Consider the following 18,367-nt stretch of genomic DNA (forward strand, 5'->3'; position numbering starts at 1 on the left):
TCTGAGATAATGAAGTTACGTGATTTTCACAATTCGGTGCATTACAGACGAAGTTACAGTTCGATTACAGTAAAATTAAAAAAAAATTCAATGCCATGAGGCAGCTAGACTTATTATTTGACACTAATTTTTTGGAAATCGGGTTAGCCATCTCTGAGACAAGTGAGTGAGTCTGAGTAGTTTTTGGATTTTACATTTTTGAACATAACAGGCAAAGTAATGGTCCGATTGCAAAACAAATCAATTGGGTCTTATGGGGCAACTAGACCTTCCATTTGACACTGATTTTATGAAAATCGGTCCAGCCATCTCTGAGAAACATGAGTGAGATTAAACAGTCTTCAGTCTTTTTTCCATAAGTTTTGAACCACAAGTTCAATCTTTATAAAATTCGAAGGTTAAGGGTTTTTTAGGTAGCCCGTTCATTTGAAACCAATTTTGTCCAAATCGGTTGTGTAGTTTTTGAGATAATGATGTTTCATGATTTTTACATTTCAATACTTAACCTCTAAACTAAAAATCTGATTACAATAAAATTGAATATGGTCTTATGGGACAACAAGACCTTTCATTTGCAATTAATTGCATAAAAATCGGTCCAGCCATCTCTGAGAAACATGAGTGAGAATAAAAATCTGCACATACACACACACATACACACGCATACAGAAAATGTTGAGTCGAGTGATATATGCCATTCGGCCCTTTGGAGCACTTTTATACTTTCGATTTTGCAAGTGATCTCTATACCTTTCTAGGAGAAAGGCAAAAATATTTTGTCCGCTATTTCTATTTTTTTCTTCGCCTACTTCTAGCGGATCGCGTACCCCTCTACAACGCTGTTGTAGATTGTACAACATAGTGAATACATTCAATCTTGTAATGGAAATGTTCCAATGTAATATTTTTATCACATCGCTTCAATGACAAATGTAAATCAACTTGTAACTTCAACGTAAACCTCAAATGCTTCGTAGGTCGTAATCAAGCCGCACTTCTTCTTATCTTTCTATTTAACACTTGTGGCATAAGATGAATTTTTAAAAGGATTATAACCAATAAATCGAATGAAAAATTGAAAATGTGACTACTACAGAGTTGTATGTGTGTGTTTTACCCATCACAGCCAGGATAAATTCAATTAAAATTGAACTTCGTTCCCGCTAAGAATCGCCTTTTCACTTACGTTCTTACACAATGGTAATCACTGCGGTTGGTTTATTTTAGTTGCCATGCCGTATTGACCAATGCCACAAAACAACGTAGCGGGTAATTTCACTCAATGGTAAATATTTTCCTCTCAACGAAGGTTTGAAACCTATTTCCAACGACGTCTAGCATAAACGCAGCCTTCTGCCTATAAGTGAATTATAATCTCATCATTGCAATCTAAAAGCTTTTCTCAATAGCATAATTGAATTTCCTTCGGTGGAGCTCTACTACTGTACTGTTGGCTGTTCTATATAGTAGATGCAATATTGTTCATTGGAAATTAAAAAGTTACGAATTACCTATAGGTGTAACACTTCTTGTTTTATACTGGCTAATATATGCTGTCGTCAATTAATAAAATTTCATATAGCTGGACGAAAACCTTTTTTTTATAGCGTATAATTTCGGTGGTACGGCTTTCATTAGATTTTGTTTTACAAAAATTGCACAACATTTTTTTAATTACATTCTTCTAATCAATGGAGATTATTAGAATAAAGAAAAATTGTTCGTTGAAGGTTGAGGAAATGTGCATAATAATGTGTTCCCTTATTATTTGCAGGACACAAGAACTCACGTCGTGGTAGAGCTGTTTAATACAGAGAAATCATATGTGGAATCATTACAGACAATCGTCTTGGTAGGTCATTTAGTGGAGATGCCTTTAAGATAAATTGCATTTTTTTTTCTCATAATAAACCTTTTTCTAGAAATATTTAAATCAACTCAAATCTCCGGAAAACTCTGGACTAGTAGATACTCAAACAGTGGACGAAATCTTCTTCATGGTTCCAGCCATCCTCAACATTCACGAACGTTTCCTTGAGGAATTAAGAAGACGTCTAGATGCTTGGGATCCACTGCAGAAAATTGGAGACGCGTTTGTAGACGTGGTAAATACCTAAAGAATAATGTTATTAATCGACATAAAGTTATTTATCTCATATGTACTTTTTATTTCAAGTTTTCCCGGCCAGTGATACTTGATACGTATACGTCTTTCGTGAATAACTGGAATCGTGCTAAAGATGCCATACGTATAACTAGACAGAAATGCCCAGCTTTCGCGAGGTTCCTAGAGGCCATGGCTCGTGAGCATAAAGGCAAATTGTCGCTAGATAATTTACTTATAAAACCTGTACAAAAATTTCCCAAGTAAGGAATCCGCTACTGGAATTAAAATTTATTTTAACTTTACAACTTTTTACAGCTATGAGTTAATATTGTCAAGACTGATTAAACACACCAACGTTGATCATCCCGATCAGAAATTGTTACAAGAAGCTTTAAAATTAGTACACGACATTTTGGTGTTTCTCAACTGCAAAGAAAAGGAAGCCTTAGAGAATGGCCAACGAGAAAATGCGCTTCGTGAGCTGGAGGGAGTGATTGAGGGCATCAGCGACCTGGTGACACCCGATCGTGCTTTTCTGCTATTCGATCTCGTTTCAATGCCTTCCGGTCAGGCAACTCGCAAGGAACGAGGGTTTTTTCTTTTCAACGATCTTTTAGTCATTACCAGTATTAAACGACGCAGCGGAACAATAAGAAAAACTAATTTGTATGTGATTGCATTTCGTCATGTAATTGACTTGCTAATCGTATCATTGAACATTTCAGGATGTGCCCGGGAAGTGTAGCTTCTACATTGGACACAAATAAGTATAAGTTTCTCACCAAAATTACGCTTGACGAATTAGAGATAGTAAAATGTAAGTATGCAATTTATTTCTCAAGACCTTTTTGATAATATTTGTTTTTTAGTATTTACTTTGTTGGGTAGAAATTCCTTAAATTCAATGCATTTTTACAAGTCTTTGCATTTGAGGCGTGAAATAATTATACAGAAAGTGGCCCTTTATCTTCAATCTTTCTCGAGACTCCAAAAACCCTGGTCTTCATGGATTGAACCACCTTGCAGTCCACTTTTTGGCACATTTTGCAATGCTGGATTTGAGTTGTTGAACTGTAATTTCCCGGGATTTGCTGCTGCTTCTCTGTGTGCTTCGGTCTGGATAAACGCTGTAATGATTCACGCCCTCCGCCTTCAGAATTGTAACCACCGTGCCCAGCGACGTGTCAAACTTCTTGATCATCTTCCTGGTGCTGGCGTCGATCTTATTCTTGGCTGCAGCATTCAGTTTCGTCCACTTACCAACGATAATTTCGTTCCGTTGGTCCGGTTTTCTATTGCTCGCCATTGGCCCTTTAGCGATCATGCTATAAATCGTGGATGTCTTATAGCCCTCCATCGAAACCTCTGACTTTGGATGCTGTCCAAGCATCCGAAAAATGCGTTCCCGGAGAAAGCTTTATCCTGCGACATTCATCGTAAACAAACATAAACAAACGGAGTACGAATAACACTCATAAAGAGAAGAACAAAACCACACACAGCTGTTTGTCTCTCTCTAGCGCGTATGGCGGGATCCGTGACATGAATTAATTCCAGCTACCTATGACTCACCCATTACCAATATTTATCGACCAACTTTGGAACCGGCCTTTAGTCGTCGTTCACATAGGTTGTCCGATGTTTTCCGAGGTTCAGTACCCCTTTCATCTCTAATACTCTTTTCACCAACTCATACGCGCTGTACGGTATTTGCAACACCCATCCCCAGTTCAACGGACATGATTTTTCGATACCTTAAATCACACGACGTTTGCCAAACAATTTGTTAGAACTTATTGTAATGAAAAAAAAAAAAAAAAAACGATTCGCAATGAAAATTAAACTAATGTATTCTGAAGACTAAATAAAATTGATCTAGTTCAGGTTCTACCAAAGATATATCCGTTTTTATTTATTATTACCTTTTTAACTTCTGTACAAAACATGGCAACAAATTTATGTTATTTCTGGAATCGTCCCATTAGTCCTTTAATCTTGCTTTCGGCTGCTCCCCAGTCGAGTAAACCTCGAAGCTCATAGTCCTTCAGTTGCTGATTGATATGGCTAGCATGGGTCTTCAACACGGGCATTATATCAATTGTTTGACCTTCGTTGTAGAGTGTAGGCTGCATTGCCGGTGTATTTTGTGCATTTTTTGTGCGTAAAAATGGTGCTGTGGTCAGGGAGAAAATTACCTCTGCAAATAAAAGGATGACATATGACAAACTTTTTACGTAAGACGCATCCAACGAAACTTTTATTTTAGAGGGCGAAGAATCGTTTCAAACTTTATTTATTGTTACATATGGAAAGGGGGTCGGGAATCTATATTGATTTTGCGTTACGAACTATGTGACTTCGCAGCCAACCGTTAATTGTACAGGACAATTGCGGGGTCAGCGCTACGATTCTCCTACTGACTAACAGTCTTTCTTAGCTGAGTTTCGAAAATATGACAACTGTCTTGTTAGACCACCATTGTACCTCAAGGCCAACCAGGAGAAGATCACATGAATTATTATTAACTTTGATTATATAGTGCGTACAAGATTGTGCGGATTGTTAATGGAAATCGTTCACTTACCTAGAGCACCATACTTGAGGAGTTCTACCTGTAAGTCAATCAAGGATGGAACCGTTTTTTTGTAATTCAAGCGTTGCAATAGCAACGACAGTGTTTCGTGGTATATATAAATCAATTCATCCTTTGATTTTTCCAACACGTCGTATGACGGCGAGGACGTCAGGAAGTACACTAAATCTATTATAGGTGAACCAACGACGCAATTTTGGAAATCAATCTGAAATTCATCAATGAAATAATGCAACTCTGTTTTTATCTGCAAAATACTTACAAAAACAGCATCGACAAGTTCAGTATTGTCATACTTGTACATTATGTTGTTGGTCCAGAAGTCTCCATGGTTCAGCACTTTAAATCCATGACAATCGCTACCGTATGCTTCTATGGCCTTTTGTAAAGCTTTTTGGGGTAAAGTTTTCAGTTTATTCGCGACATCGGCGTTAATTCCTAACTCGGATGCATTATCTGCAACTGTTGTCAACGCGTTTACAAAATATTTCAATTTATCCATGTGGTTAGAATGAAAAGTTCCCTTCGTAAACTTCGACAGCTCATTTGGATGCTATATGGAAGAAAAAATAAAAATCAAAATTGTTTTTCCTGGTATGTAGCTCATATTGACGAAATGTTTTTGAAATCCCAATAAGATAAGTACCTCAATCAATTGCGTGGCACTAGCAGCATGAAAGAATGCCAACTTTTCGATTGCCATTTTGCTTTGTTCCAAATTTAACCCAAGCTGCTGGTTTTCTACACTGAATCCTCGAACAGTTAAATCTTCCAATACCAGTATATTCGAAGAAACGTCTGACGAATAGATGAGCCTGGAAAAAGTCGGACATATGATACATATGAAACGTGGATTGTATCAAGATTGAGAATACATATGCTATTGTGGACTGGATCAATGTTAAGTGCTTTGTAGAGTATTATGATTTACAAGAACGCTTGCTAATGGATAGAAAACATAGCTTATGGACCTAGTTTTTTCAAAGCTCTGATATTCCTTTATAACAATACCAATAGTAATGTCATAAACACTTATAATTAGAAAAATGTTTGTTTAACCAATCCGTAAACTGTAAATAAATTATAAGCTTCAATTGGCCCATAACTTATCGTTATCGTAATGACGACTGCCGGTAGTCGTATTATTCATCTGAAGCTGTATCGGTTACCCTAGCTCTGGCATAAAGTTCACTTATCAATTGAACAAAAAAAACTGATAAGGCCAATCATTTTGTATTGATCAGTTTCGGCTAGAGTGCATTCCATATTCTGTCATGTGTATTGCCGAATTATTATCAAATTATGCAACGAGTTGTCAGCTGACAGGTACTTACTGAGGCGCTAGTTCAACGGCTCCTCCAAGTTTCGAAATGGTAGCTATCATCTTTGGGATTACATTCTTATAGACAAAAATTTCCTTGTCGAACACATCACTTTTCTCGAACTCTGCGACCAGTTTACCTTCAGCAGGCTTTATTTTTGCCACGAATGTTATTAAATTTTCGGTAGGACTCTCTTTCGATGTATATCTTTAATTTGTGAGTAAAAGAAGTATTATTCAATTAGAAACACACAAGAATAATACTTACTTCACGAGAATCCTATTCATGGAAGACCTCGCGTACGGATCGTTTATTTCAGCGGTCGCCGGTTCTACATCGTAGGTTTTGATTTTCACTTCCGATTCGCCATACTGCGTTTGTATCAGATTGGTCAGGAAAAGCGAATTGACAAATTTTGTCTCGTGGGTTTTCGGCATGATTGACACTTGAACACCTGTATACACCAACTAGCAAATTCAAATTGATTCAAACAGCGCCCGTACAGTTTTCCAGTAGCCTCTTGTTCCATACCAACACATGGCGCTAGAAGTCGTTATCAGAACGTGTACTATCGAACGATTCGCAGGTTTTTGGGAATCTTTATAATGTGTTTTTGTTTGATATCGTGACCAGGAGCGGTTTAAAGTGAAGGTGAAGCTGGCGATCGACTGCTCGTCGAATGTCGACGGGCGCCAGATGAGTATGCAAGAACAATGAAAAAATTAAAACTCAGTAAACAATAGTAATTTTAATTTTCGGCAGTTTCAATGAGCTATCTTTCGTTTTAGACTGCTATCTCATGGAATAATCGTGTCACTGGAAATGAATGCTCTTAATATAAACTAAAAAATAAAGGGGAGATGGGTAAGCTAAACCATTTTTCGTCTGTAACTCAAATCACCCTTAGTCCGCCCCTGACCGTGACATCGGTGTAATATGCATTTCGATGTGAAATATGGTTTATTTGGTGGTTCGATTGCGAGCAAAAGTAAAGCACACAATGACACATCTCGCGAGTTGGTCACGTGTTTTCATTAAGCATTTGAAGAGTTTGTGGTGGGTAGGTACAAAAACAATATTATACTATAGTAGAAATGTTAATTTTAATATTGTCGTCAAAAATATTAACGGAGATTGTTTTTAAAACTGAATTTCGACCATATCACCAATGCTATGAAGGTTTTTTTCACAGAACATTTATTTGATTTTTTATGTTTCATGAGTCATTCAAACACTTCGTTTTCGTACATTCCTCTTCCTTATGTTATAATAAGCTCAAACATTGATTTCTTTTTCGTTTCAAAATCATTTCTTTCGTCAACCAATTTTGCGATTTTTCAAGATAATTAGCAATAAAAATATACTAACTCCCACATTTACTTACCCTCTAACATCAAATGTTGAATATAAACAAGCTGAACGCGTAGTGACTACACTCACGTATAGTTAGTTACAGTAGAATTGTCCTCATCAAAAACAATGTTAACGAATTTATGCAAACTTTCGCAAGTTCAATTGAATATCGTTTGAATAAACTGTTGGTTTCGATCAGTTTCGCTCATAATACGAAATCATGCCGTATGTTTTTTTCATCACAAAATTGCATGATTTACCAAATTGAGCGCAGTTGACAGCAAAAAAACAATTCACTTTACTTTACTTTACTCTACTTTACTTCACTTTACTTTACTTTACTTTACTTTACTTTACTTTATTTTACTTTACTTTACTTTACTTTACTTTACTTTACTTTACTTTACTTTACTTTACTTTACTTTACTTTACTTTACTTTACTTTACTTTACTTTACTTTACTTTACTTTACTTTACTTTACTTTACTTTACTTTACTTTACTTTACTTTACTTTACTTTACTTTACTTTACTTTACTTTACTTTACTTTACTTTACTTTACTTTACTTTACTTTACTTTACTTTACTTTACTTTACTTTACTTTACTTTACTTTACTTTACTTTACTTTACTTTACTTTACTTTACTTTACTTTACTTTACTTTACTTTACTTTACTTTACTTTACTTTACTTTACTTTACTTTACTTTACTTTACTTTACTTTACTTTACTTTACTTTACTTTACTTTACTTTACTTTACTTTACTTTACTTTACTTTACTTTACTTTACTTTACTTTACTTTACTTTACTTTACTTTACTTTACTTTACTTTACTTTACTTTACTTTACTTTACTTTACTTTACTTTACTTTACTTTACTTTACTTTACTTTACTTTACTTTACTTTACTTTACTTTACTTTACTTTACTTTACTTTACTTTACTTTACTTTACTTTACTTTACTTTACTTTACTTTACTTTACTTTACTTTACTTTACTTTACTTTACTTTACTTTACTTTACTTTACTTTACTTTACTTTACTTTACTTTACTTTACTTTACTTTACTTTACTTTACTTTACTTTACTTTACTTTACTTTACTTTACTTTACTTTACTTTACTTTACTTTACTTTACTTTACTTTACTTTACTTTACTTTACTTTACTTTACTTTACTTTACTTTACTTTACTTTACTTTACTTTACTTTACTTTACTTTACTTTACTTTACTTTACTTTACTTTACTTTACTTTACTTTACTTTACTTTACTTTACTTTACTTTACTTTACTTTACTTTACCCTACTTTACTTTACTTTACTTTACTTTACTTTACTTTACTTTACTTTACTTTACTTTACTTTACTTTACTTTACTTTACTTTACTTTACTTTACTTTACTTTACTTTACTTTACTTTACTTTACTTTACTTTACTTTACTTTACTTTACTTTACTTTACTTTACTTTACTTTACTTTACTTTACTTTACTTTACTTTACTTTACTTTACTTTACTTTACTTTACTTTACTTCACTTTACTTAATTTTAATTACGTATCCACATCACTCGCCCAAGTAACGCACAAAATATGTTAGAAAATAATTACTTTCGTTGTATTACTACGATACTACGAAAGTAGCCATATATGTGTACTACAAGCGCAATTGAAAACTTGTGTTGTTATATTGTGTTTGAAGTTGTTTTTCATCAGTAATACAACCACATTTTGAAAACTAGCTCGTTTTTTCTGGTTTTGGAGATGTTTATAATTAACATGAGTTCAACAACAGGTATTTTCGTAAGACATAACACCATCTAATAACAACACTACGTACCTGTAAAGTGCATTTCCTTAGGACAAAGGTCGCGCAACCAACTGCAAATTACCTGATTAAATTACTATTCAAATTCTCCAATTTTTGTTATTAAAGTACCAGCCACATGCGACTTTAACCCGGATGACGTAAACCGCATGTTTCTTTCAAGTTGCCAGCCCAGCGAACCCCGGAGCGGTTTTTGGCAAATGCCTGAATCACCATACAGTTTTTCATTCCGGCCTGTACATTGCTGGGAAGTCGTCAACGTTATATGGAACATCAAATCGAATGCAACAGGACTAGACGGGCTGCCGATTAAATTTATTAAAACAATTTTTCCATTCGTTATACACCAAATAACGCATATTTTCAATAGAGTTATAGCAACATCAAAATTCCCCACATGCTGGAAACGTGCCAAAATTTTGCCTCTGAGAAAAAAAACCGCATCTGAATTCTTTGTCGAATCTCAGGCCAATTAGTATCTTGTGCGCTTTATCGAAGGCCCTCGAAAAACTGCTCGAGCAACAAATGTTGTCCTACATTGCAGAGCAAAACCTGCTAACTGAATACCAAGCCGGTTTCCGCAAAGGACAGAGTATTCAAACTGCAGCGCTTCGAGTGTACGATGATTTAGCTGCAAACATTGATAAGTAAGGCACTGCTGTACTGTTACTCTTGGATTTCTCAAAGGCATTTGATACCATATCCCACCGTAAGCTCTGCTCTAAACTTAAAACACAATTCAATTTTGCTAACTCTGCTGTTTTCCTGCTGAAATCGTATCTGGAAAAACGAACCCAAATTGTATTCTGCGGCGATCGACAGTCTGATGAAACCAATACTACTTCCGGCGTTCCGCAAGGCTCTGTATTTGGACCTCTACTATTCTGTTGTCATGTGAATGATTTACCAACCGTCCTAAAGTACTGCTCGATACAGCTGTATGCCGACGACGTTCAGCTGTATATTAGCCACTCTGGAATACCCATACAAGATCTTATCAGGATGATCAACGCCGATCTTGAAAGAATTGCTAAGTGGTCACAGCGCAATCTACTGTTCGTCAATCCTTCCAAAAGTAAGGCACTATTAATCAAGGGAAGACGTAGAACTGCTCCACCTAATCCGTTGCCACCAGTCAAATTGGACAGACAGACAATAGAATGGGTGGATAGTGCCAAAAATCTCGGCTTCATTTTTCAATCTGATCTTCAATGGGACAGCCTGATCAGTCAGCAATGCGGTAAAATATACGCTAGCCTTCGCTCGCTCTACTGCTGCGCCTCATTTGCTCCTATTGATACACGTCTGAAGCTTTTTAAGGCTCTTATACTGCCGCACTTTATGTTCGGTGACCCACTTTTGATCAACGCACGTTCCAGCGACATGGAAAGACTACGTATTGCCTTAAATTGTTGTGTACGTTTCGTATATGGCCTGAACCGCTACGCTCACGTGACACACCTGCAAAAGAGCTTGATCGGATGTCCTTTGACCACCTTCTACGCTTACCGCTCATGCATGTTCCTACACAAGCTGCTCTCAACACGTTCTCCTCAATTACTGTTCCAGAAATTACTGCCGCTGCAAGGACGACGTCTTCAAAATCTAATAGTTCCACCAAACAACACAACCTGTTACTCTAACTCACTGTTCGTTCGAGGTGTAGTCAATTGGAATACATTACCTATTGCAACCAAACGTTCAACCTCAGAAGTAGTTTTTAAGAGGGGCTGCCTAGAGTTTTGGAATCGATGACAGTATATAAATGATTAGAAGTTTTATTATTATATGAAATATTAATAGTCAATAAGATGTGCATGTTTAAGTAGATATTAAAAAGTTGACATTGTATGTGATCCTGTACGACATCAAAGGTAGCAATTTAAAAAGGAGTTCCTTTACGCTACTGGCAATAAACAAACAAACAAACAAATTATTTGAACGATTTCTACATTTATTCGAAGCTAATAAAAATGTGCCATCAGAAGATAAACAAAACTCTTGCAGTGTAACCAATATCACTCCAATTTTTGTTATCGTATATTTAAGAACGTTTTCTAGTTTTGTTAGATTTTATGTCCAGATAACGTTGAAACTATGCGAAAACTTTTTTTTTATAACTTTATTGAGGTGGCTTTCAGCCACAGGCTGGTTCGCCACCATCTATGCGAAAACAATTTTAATATTCAAGCGAAAGAAACAACTCATTTTGAAAGGGTAAATATATTTTTTTATCATTAATTAAACATGCCTCTGATGAAAACGATCGTCGATCTAGTTGCACTGCGCATAACAACACATTTGCGTATGCGCTGGTGCCGTAGGTTACTGTACTCGAGATGTATTTAGCTACTTCATTCTATCAAGTTTGCTTGCTTCCATGCAGTTCTGTAATACTTCATATAGTATCCATCATTGCGCGATAGAGATGTCATGGAAAAGGTAACGTCAACTATTCTATAACAACGTATGTTACTTGGGCGATCTTGGGTTAGTCTTCTCCAATCGCTAAGGCGTCATTCATATATTACGTAACGCAGAAAAACCAACATACCTTTGATCATCGCTCGACACTCGTGGCCATAGAAACTGGTACACCGGGAGAATCAGTGTTAGGAGTGCAAAATTCGTACGAACATGCACATGGACCTGAAATACGTATACTGTAAAATATCCTGTTTGATACCCTCATCTATCTCATTCTCATTACCAATACTCGACGAACTTCCACGCTCTCTACAAGTCACATGTAATTTGTTTTGGTAGAGTTGATGGTGAGAATTTTCGCTACTTCCCTTTCAAAAGGTTCGAGTGCCTGTTCCACTGCTCTGCGGTTGATACCGACGATATTAATATCATTCACAGAGTCGAGTAGCACATACGCTAGCTCCCTCTGTTATACCCTCCAAGGAAATAAAAAACAATAGATTCGAGAGTTGTCGAGAGTTGAGCCAGTCGTCGTAGGCTCGAGTCTCGGTCGGCTGCGAAGTCTGTGTATCAAAAACAGAAGGTCACGTTCCGAATCGGAATGTAGCACCATGGCTTTGCTTTGCTTTAGATTCGAGAGTTCGTCATCTTACTTCAGACCGTCCAACGTCACAAACGGGTTAGAAATTACGCCCGCTATCCTGATGCGAATCGTCAAAGGTAGCACGAATCTGCTTAAATCTCTTTCCTGTCGTTGGCTGCACATGGCAGGAATTGGCACAGACCAATTCCTGAAAGGGATAACTTGTATACGTTGGCGAGCCGGGCGCGAATCGTTCCTATCAGCTGATGATGATCCGAGTCGACGTTTGGGCCTCGGAAGGACTCCATATTGAAGACGTCTGAGAAATGCCTTTCAGGCAACCAGAATATGGTCAATTCAAGAACAAGTAGCCGAATAGCTTTTCGTGTAAAGTATGTGTTACAGATTGCTACCTAGTTGCGACAAAGTTCAGCAACCTCAGGCCATTCTCAATACTGGTACCCTGGAGGCTGTGCCTGTCAGTAATGGAACGGAAAGATAAATTTTCACTGATAAATTTGAGTCCACTAGAGCGCTTTTTCCGTCAGGTTGCTGGTAGTTGAAGCTTTCATAAACAATACGATACATCTCTTCACTCTCCCAGCTGGTCTCGAGGTGCGATGCTGGCATAACAAGCCAGTTGTCGTAGGTTCGAGTCTTAGCTCGGGAGAGACTGTTAGTGTCAGTAGAATCGTAGCGCTAGCCCCGTAATAGTCCTGTACAGTTAACAGTTGGCTGCGAAGTATGTGTACAATAAACAGAAGGTCGAGTTCCGAATAGGAATGTAGCACCAAGGTTATTGCTTTTTACATCTCTTCACTAATGAACGCCCTACCTTAACTTGGATAGGACCGAAATGACTAGACCATCATGCGATGGAGAACCTGAGGGATGTGCTTGGAGGTTGTTGTAATCTGTTGTTTTAACCATAATTGTCAGCTTTCTTAAGCAATATTTACTCCGAGGTCATAGCATTCGTACCTTCCGGGCGATGTTTTATGGTGAACTTCGAAGTAATGGGGGAGTCTCGATTTCGTTTTTAGGTTTATTAGGTACTGTATTTGTTTTATGCTTTGGCTGCTTCTGGTTTTCATATGCCTAACAATTTAGCGGGCTTTAATGATGTGTAACAGTTGACAGGTACGCTTCCATATTTCTCAGTGATTGTTCTTGATTTTGAGAAGAGATGTTTTGCAATAGTACACACTGTTAATATAGTCTCTACGTTCTACGTGAGGAAATTGTATTATACACTTGATTTTAGATAATCAACATTTTAGATAATCAATCAAGTTTATAACATAATTTCAATTGTAATTACGTTCATGATGTTTATCAAATAAATCTGTTTTTTTCACCTGATATTGTCAGCCTCAAAAGTCAAAGAAGGAACGAAAAATACGCTCTAGTAAATGTGTTTAAATCTTTCATTTTTGTAATTATATTAATGTCATGATAAAAAGGATTTTAAAAATAGTCTTCCACGATTGATAATTTGTTTGAATATTTACAGCCAAAGATGAGAATGTTCGTCGCATTATGAAGGAAATCGAACATCTTTCGGAGGATTCCAATAAACTGTCTCAGATGTCAGAACTTGCTTCTAGTTTGAGGTAATCTAAACAGAAAAGGTAGAATGTCATGTATTTGATCACAAGTTTCATTACAGGAGTCCCCATCAGTTACTTGAGGAAGCCATTCGTGACTTACAACGCGAAGTACAGCGGCAACTTTCGGAGAGACAAACCAATGATGCTCAATTGAATATTTTAGAACTGACACTTAACTCATCGTAACATTGCTAAATTTATTTGTATCTTCAATGATTTAGTCTTGTTTTTTATTTGCAGTAGCGGCATTCAAAATATGACCGCGGTATTCTCCAAACCAGATAAGAGAGCTCAATGGGAGGAAACGTTTACGGAAGCCAAGCAAAAGCTCGCAAGTACTGTCCAGCGGTGTCAAATCCCTGAGTTTCTTTTATCTGTACCAATAAGAAAGACTCGAGCCGGCCTTCAGTTCACATGTGCCTCCCCAACCCTGGGAATTCAGCGTGATGTTTGGGTATGTAACAGCGACGGATACGTCGGTCAGGTTTGCGTACTCAGTTTAGTGCCCGAGCCAACAGTTACCAGCTGCAATGGTGTTTGCAATGCTAGGATTCTCTGCGTAGCTTCCGTGCCGGCTGCCGATATCAGGTATTCTAATATTTGACAGTTTGTAATATTTGTAAAATGATAAATCATCTATGTATTTTAAAGTTGTTACAATCATTCGGACACCATTGCCATAACCCAGGAATCACCATCGATAGCTACCACAATTAATTCTATAGTCAATTCCTCGTCGAAGCCAAGGGAAAAGCGAACGTCCAAAACTGGTGATGAGTCTATAGTTAGTAATGAAAAAATCTCGAAAAACATTCAGCTTGACTCGGATAGCTCTAGCGAAGAATCGGAGGCGGAAAGTCAACCTGAGAACACAATTAACCCTGCCGCAGTTCCTGCCACATCCAACTTACCGATCATCCACCGACAGCAAGAATCTAACACGGAGGAAGCCGACGTACAACAATCAACCATGTGGCTAGGAACTGAGGACGGTTGTATTCATGTGTACAACTGCACTGATAACATTCGAATTAAGAAAAACAAAATCAAGATTCCGCACATAAGTGCCGTGTATTCTATTCTGTACTTAAACAACCAAGTTTTTGTTTCGCTTGCCAATGGGGATGTTTGTGTGTATTCGAGAGATCAAAGTAAGCAAAGACAAATCTATTTATTCTTTAGAAACGTCTCCGGTAGTGGTTCTCTTCGGCATGTTTTTGCTACTGCAGAAAACCTTCCGAAGAAAACCACTGCCAAAGACCTTTGATACCCCACCTTGTCGTTTTAAATTTTGCGGTGTAGCAACACCGCGGACTACACTGTTCTATGACTGTTTTTTTTTTTTATTTTCCGGACTATCCCGGACTACTCTTTTTCTGTCCCGAACAGTCCGCGAAAGAAACAGACTGCAGTTTTGAAGACACGAACACATTCACACGTATGTGTCAAACTCAAAAAAAAAATGTGTCAAAATCGGTTTGCTTTGATAATAATTATTGATTTTTACACCGTACCATCATCGTTCACTACCAATGCATATTCTTGCAAATTAATATTAAGTTCCGTCATTTTTCAGTAAATTGGCAAATTTTTCGTACAGTAGCACAAACGCAATAAAAAGACAATGGTGATAATGACCAAAACAAAGCAAAGTGACAGCTACCTCTGGTATTACGCACACCATTGCAACTGCTCGGAAAGTGTTTTTTTTTTCAGCTGCAAAGTGTAGTCCGGGACGGTATAGTAATGCCGTAAAAACGAATTCGACATTACTTAATCTTTGGCAGGTGTCTCAAGTATATCAAATTACCTTTATTTTGACAGATGGATGGAACACCACCGCGCCTTTCACAGTGTCTGTTGGTACGGTTACTAATCCTGTAACAAAATTATTAAACGTACACGGGAAACTATGGTGCGCAATCCAGGGATGTATTAAAGTGCTGAATACGGTCACATTACAGGTACTAAGAACGCATAAATATCAATTTCATAACATCGAACGCCAATCACTTTGTAGGTGGACGATCAAATCCAAATTTCGAACGATTCGAAACCCGTCACCAATATGGCAGTATTGAATGAGTACGTCTGGATATCTGTGCAAAACTCTGCACATATCAAATGTTGTCATCATGAAAGGTTTCTTGTCGACCATTTCGTTTCCTGGTTTGTTTTTCATTTTTTTTTCTTCCAGCTTCGAAATAATTTTTGAAGTGAATTTGGCTCCTTCAGTAAACAAAATGCTATCAAACTGCGATGACATTATACGTCAGCATAAAGCTGCCTGTCTACGAGTAACATCCCTATTAGCTTGTAAAGATCTGATTTGGGTAGGAACCAGTGCCGGGGTCCTGCTCACAATTGCTGCGTCCACAGTGTGCAAGGGCTCATCAATTCCCGCCGTGATCGGTACAAGTATTACAACGCAACACGATAACCTCTATGTTTTAAATCAAAATATTCTGCAGGTATTCCACATGGCCATACAGGACATGTCAGGTTTTTAACATCCGTAGATACCCCGGATAGTGATGATTTCCCTAAGGCTCTTCTAAACAAATCAATCTCTTCGAATGGTAAACTAAATCTCAGCCTACTAGTCATATCCGGTGGCGATGGTTACGAAGACTTCAGAGGTACGGGAAACAACACTATGAGCGAAATCGCCGGCCGGGAAGATAGCACCAATCATTTACTTTTGTGGCAGGTCTAGTGTATTAACTTTTCCTGGAGTTTTGCTTTCAATGTTCTCAACTGATTACGACGATTCCTAGTAAAATGCTCCTTAAGTGAGATTGGCAAGCAGGCCTTGCTATCTTTATTTGTTTTTTTTTTCTTCTTCAGATACTTCATTGATGCATCCATTCAGACAATATTATTTTAATTTTTAATAAATTCTATGACAATAAAAACCACCTTCGTGGCTTGAATTCCAAAGCAGAAACAATATTGTGGGAGATATTTGTACATCTTTTAACATGTTAGTCAACATACATATATAAAAAAGAGAAAAATGAAGATAACGCATGATTCAGTCAGTTTTTAAATGGCCTAAGTCCGGAAACAAAGCGCAAGTGCAAAATGGTTTCAATTGTTATAGTAGTGGGAATGTTTTTTTTTTTCACACATTCATTACAGTGTGGCCTAAGTCCTTCAACAACCGCATATATTATTACCGTACTGCTGAAATCATATCTGTCGTCGTAATAATATCCATGCTATTCACTCGAACAAAACATATATTAAAGCGTTTAAATGTTATCACACTTAGAACAAAATTTTCGCATGTTTTATTTGAATCAAGGTATGTCTAAATATGGATTGTGAAATAAAGTTTCCTCTTTAAAAATAAATTTGCTTCAATGAAATCATGCGAAATTTATATTTTAATCGTGATAAAATTGAAATGTCCCTACATTAGATGTAGGCAAATGAACACAACAACATACCAAATATAATTCATCCCTAATGAATAACATCTATGTAATTTATTTACCATCTAAAATCGACTCCATGGAAGAATTGCAAAGAGCCTAAGTAATAATGAATAGCATTATCTTTAGAATGATTCTAGGTTTCTTTGTAAAACCACTCATTTATACAGCGTTTTCGCAATGTTGAACCATATGTAGCAAATATTCCATGAACACAAACAAGTTCAACATATTAGATAAAAGTTATATTAATGTTCAAAATACCTGAAAGGATAACACTTAACTGTGTGACAGAGAAATCTATGTTTAGCTAATGTTCAACAAATTTTTCCGATGATATCGGATAGCCAAGTAATATTAGTCAAATGATAAATTATTTATAAATTAGCTCTTGTATACAGGTACTCGTGAAGTTATATAGATCATCAAGTTGTAATATCTATGTATAACGAAAATAAATTGCTGTTACATATAAACCACAACAAGCTAGACCTTTTTAAATATCACTTGTTAAAAACCGGTTTCCAAGCGTTCATTTGTTGGGGGTCAATCTCTTTTTTGGTTGATAGGTACAACAGGTGATGACTGTACATTGACCTTGGTCAGTGCCAATGTAATGAAAGCATTGTCTCCATGCAGCTAACCGACGCCTCGTCGTTGTTGTACATTTACGTTTTTCTCACATACTATTCTGAAGCAAACGGCGCAAAAACAAACTACCGCTCATCTCTCTTAATTTCACGTGCCAGTGGCATTATCGCATACCTTTCGCTGGAACCGATCAATCCATTGCTTTTTCCCACAAACGAGTATATCAATTGTCATTGAGGTGTCGTCATTCCTTTCGCTAAGTTTGTAATATAAGATGTACATTATCAATGGAAAAAAATTACAATTTTACTGTTTAACAATTTTGTTTTCGTAAGATCGAACTATGATTTAAATATGACTCTTATTAAATGGATTACAGGTTTGATAGAATTTATATGTTTGGTGATAGAGCTACGATTATATTTCATCGTTGAGCACTTATAATATTTATTTGATTTGACACTAATATTTTTAATATATTCTGCTTTAAAGTTTTGCTTCGACGCATTCTTG

At 36.6% G+C, this 18,367-nt stretch overlaps 2 protein-coding genes across 2 annotated transcripts in view; one reads left to right on the forward strand and one right to left on the reverse strand.

Annotated features, from left to right (window-relative positions):
* Positions 1–17,748, forward strand: part of LOC129732498 (uncharacterized) — a 126,226-nt gene extending 108,478 nt beyond the window's left edge. Inside the window, exons 8-20 of the mRNA XM_055693428.1 lie at positions 1,775–1,852; positions 1,923–2,105; positions 2,177–2,367; positions 2,423–2,773; positions 2,833–2,924; positions 13,730–13,829; positions 13,886–14,008; positions 14,067–14,414; positions 14,478–14,977; positions 15,651–15,790; positions 15,847–15,968; positions 16,024–16,238; positions 16,298–17,748. Coding sequence (XP_055549403.1) covers positions 1,775–1,852; positions 1,923–2,105; positions 2,177–2,367; positions 2,423–2,773; positions 2,833–2,924; positions 13,730–13,829; positions 13,886–14,008; positions 14,067–14,414; positions 14,478–14,977; positions 15,651–15,790; positions 15,847–15,968; positions 16,024–16,238; positions 16,298–16,542 — 2,688 coding nt within the window. The 3' untranslated portion in view covers positions 16,543–17,748. The remainder of the gene's footprint in view (positions 1–1,774; positions 1,853–1,922; positions 2,106–2,176; positions 2,368–2,422; positions 2,774–2,832; positions 2,925–13,729; positions 13,830–13,885; positions 14,009–14,066; positions 14,415–14,477; positions 14,978–15,650; positions 15,791–15,846; positions 15,969–16,023; positions 16,239–16,297) is intronic.
* LOC129732502 (uncharacterized) lies at positions 3,989–6,690 on the reverse strand. The gene is made up of 6 exons (XM_055693432.1): positions 6,290–6,690; positions 6,035–6,229; positions 5,347–5,515; positions 4,963–5,253; positions 4,692–4,908; positions 3,989–4,304 (listed from the first exon to the last, which is right to left on the reverse strand). Exons 1-6 carry the CDS (start codon positions 6,457–6,459, stop codon positions 4,069–4,071), a joined length of 1,278 nt encoding a protein of 425 aa, XP_055549407.1. The 5' UTR covers positions 6,460–6,690; the 3' UTR covers positions 3,989–4,068.
* Positions 17,749–18,367: the final 619 nt, after the last annotated feature.

This window comes from Wyeomyia smithii, chromosome 3 (assembly GCF_029784165.1).
Source record: "Wyeomyia smithii strain HCP4-BCI-WySm-NY-G18 chromosome 3, ASM2978416v1, whole genome shotgun sequence".
Taxonomy (NCBI): Eukaryota; Metazoa; Arthropoda; class Insecta; order Diptera; family Culicidae; genus Wyeomyia; species Wyeomyia smithii.

Excerpts from the sequence above, each read along its gene's own strand:
- LOC129732502 (XM_055693432.1), bottom strand. The coding sequence starts at position 6,459 with ATGCCGAAAACCCACGAGACAAAATTTGTCAATTCGCTTTTCCTGACC. Across the intron at positions 5,516-6,034 it reads GCCGTTGAACTAGCGCCTCA|GCTCATCTATTCGTCAGACG; the intron begins GTAAGTACCTGT and ends GACTTTTTCCAG. Across the intron at positions 4,909-4,962 it reads AACTTGTCGATGCTGTTTTT|ATTGATTTCCAAAATTGCGT; the intron begins GTAAGTATTTTG and ends GATGAATTTCAG.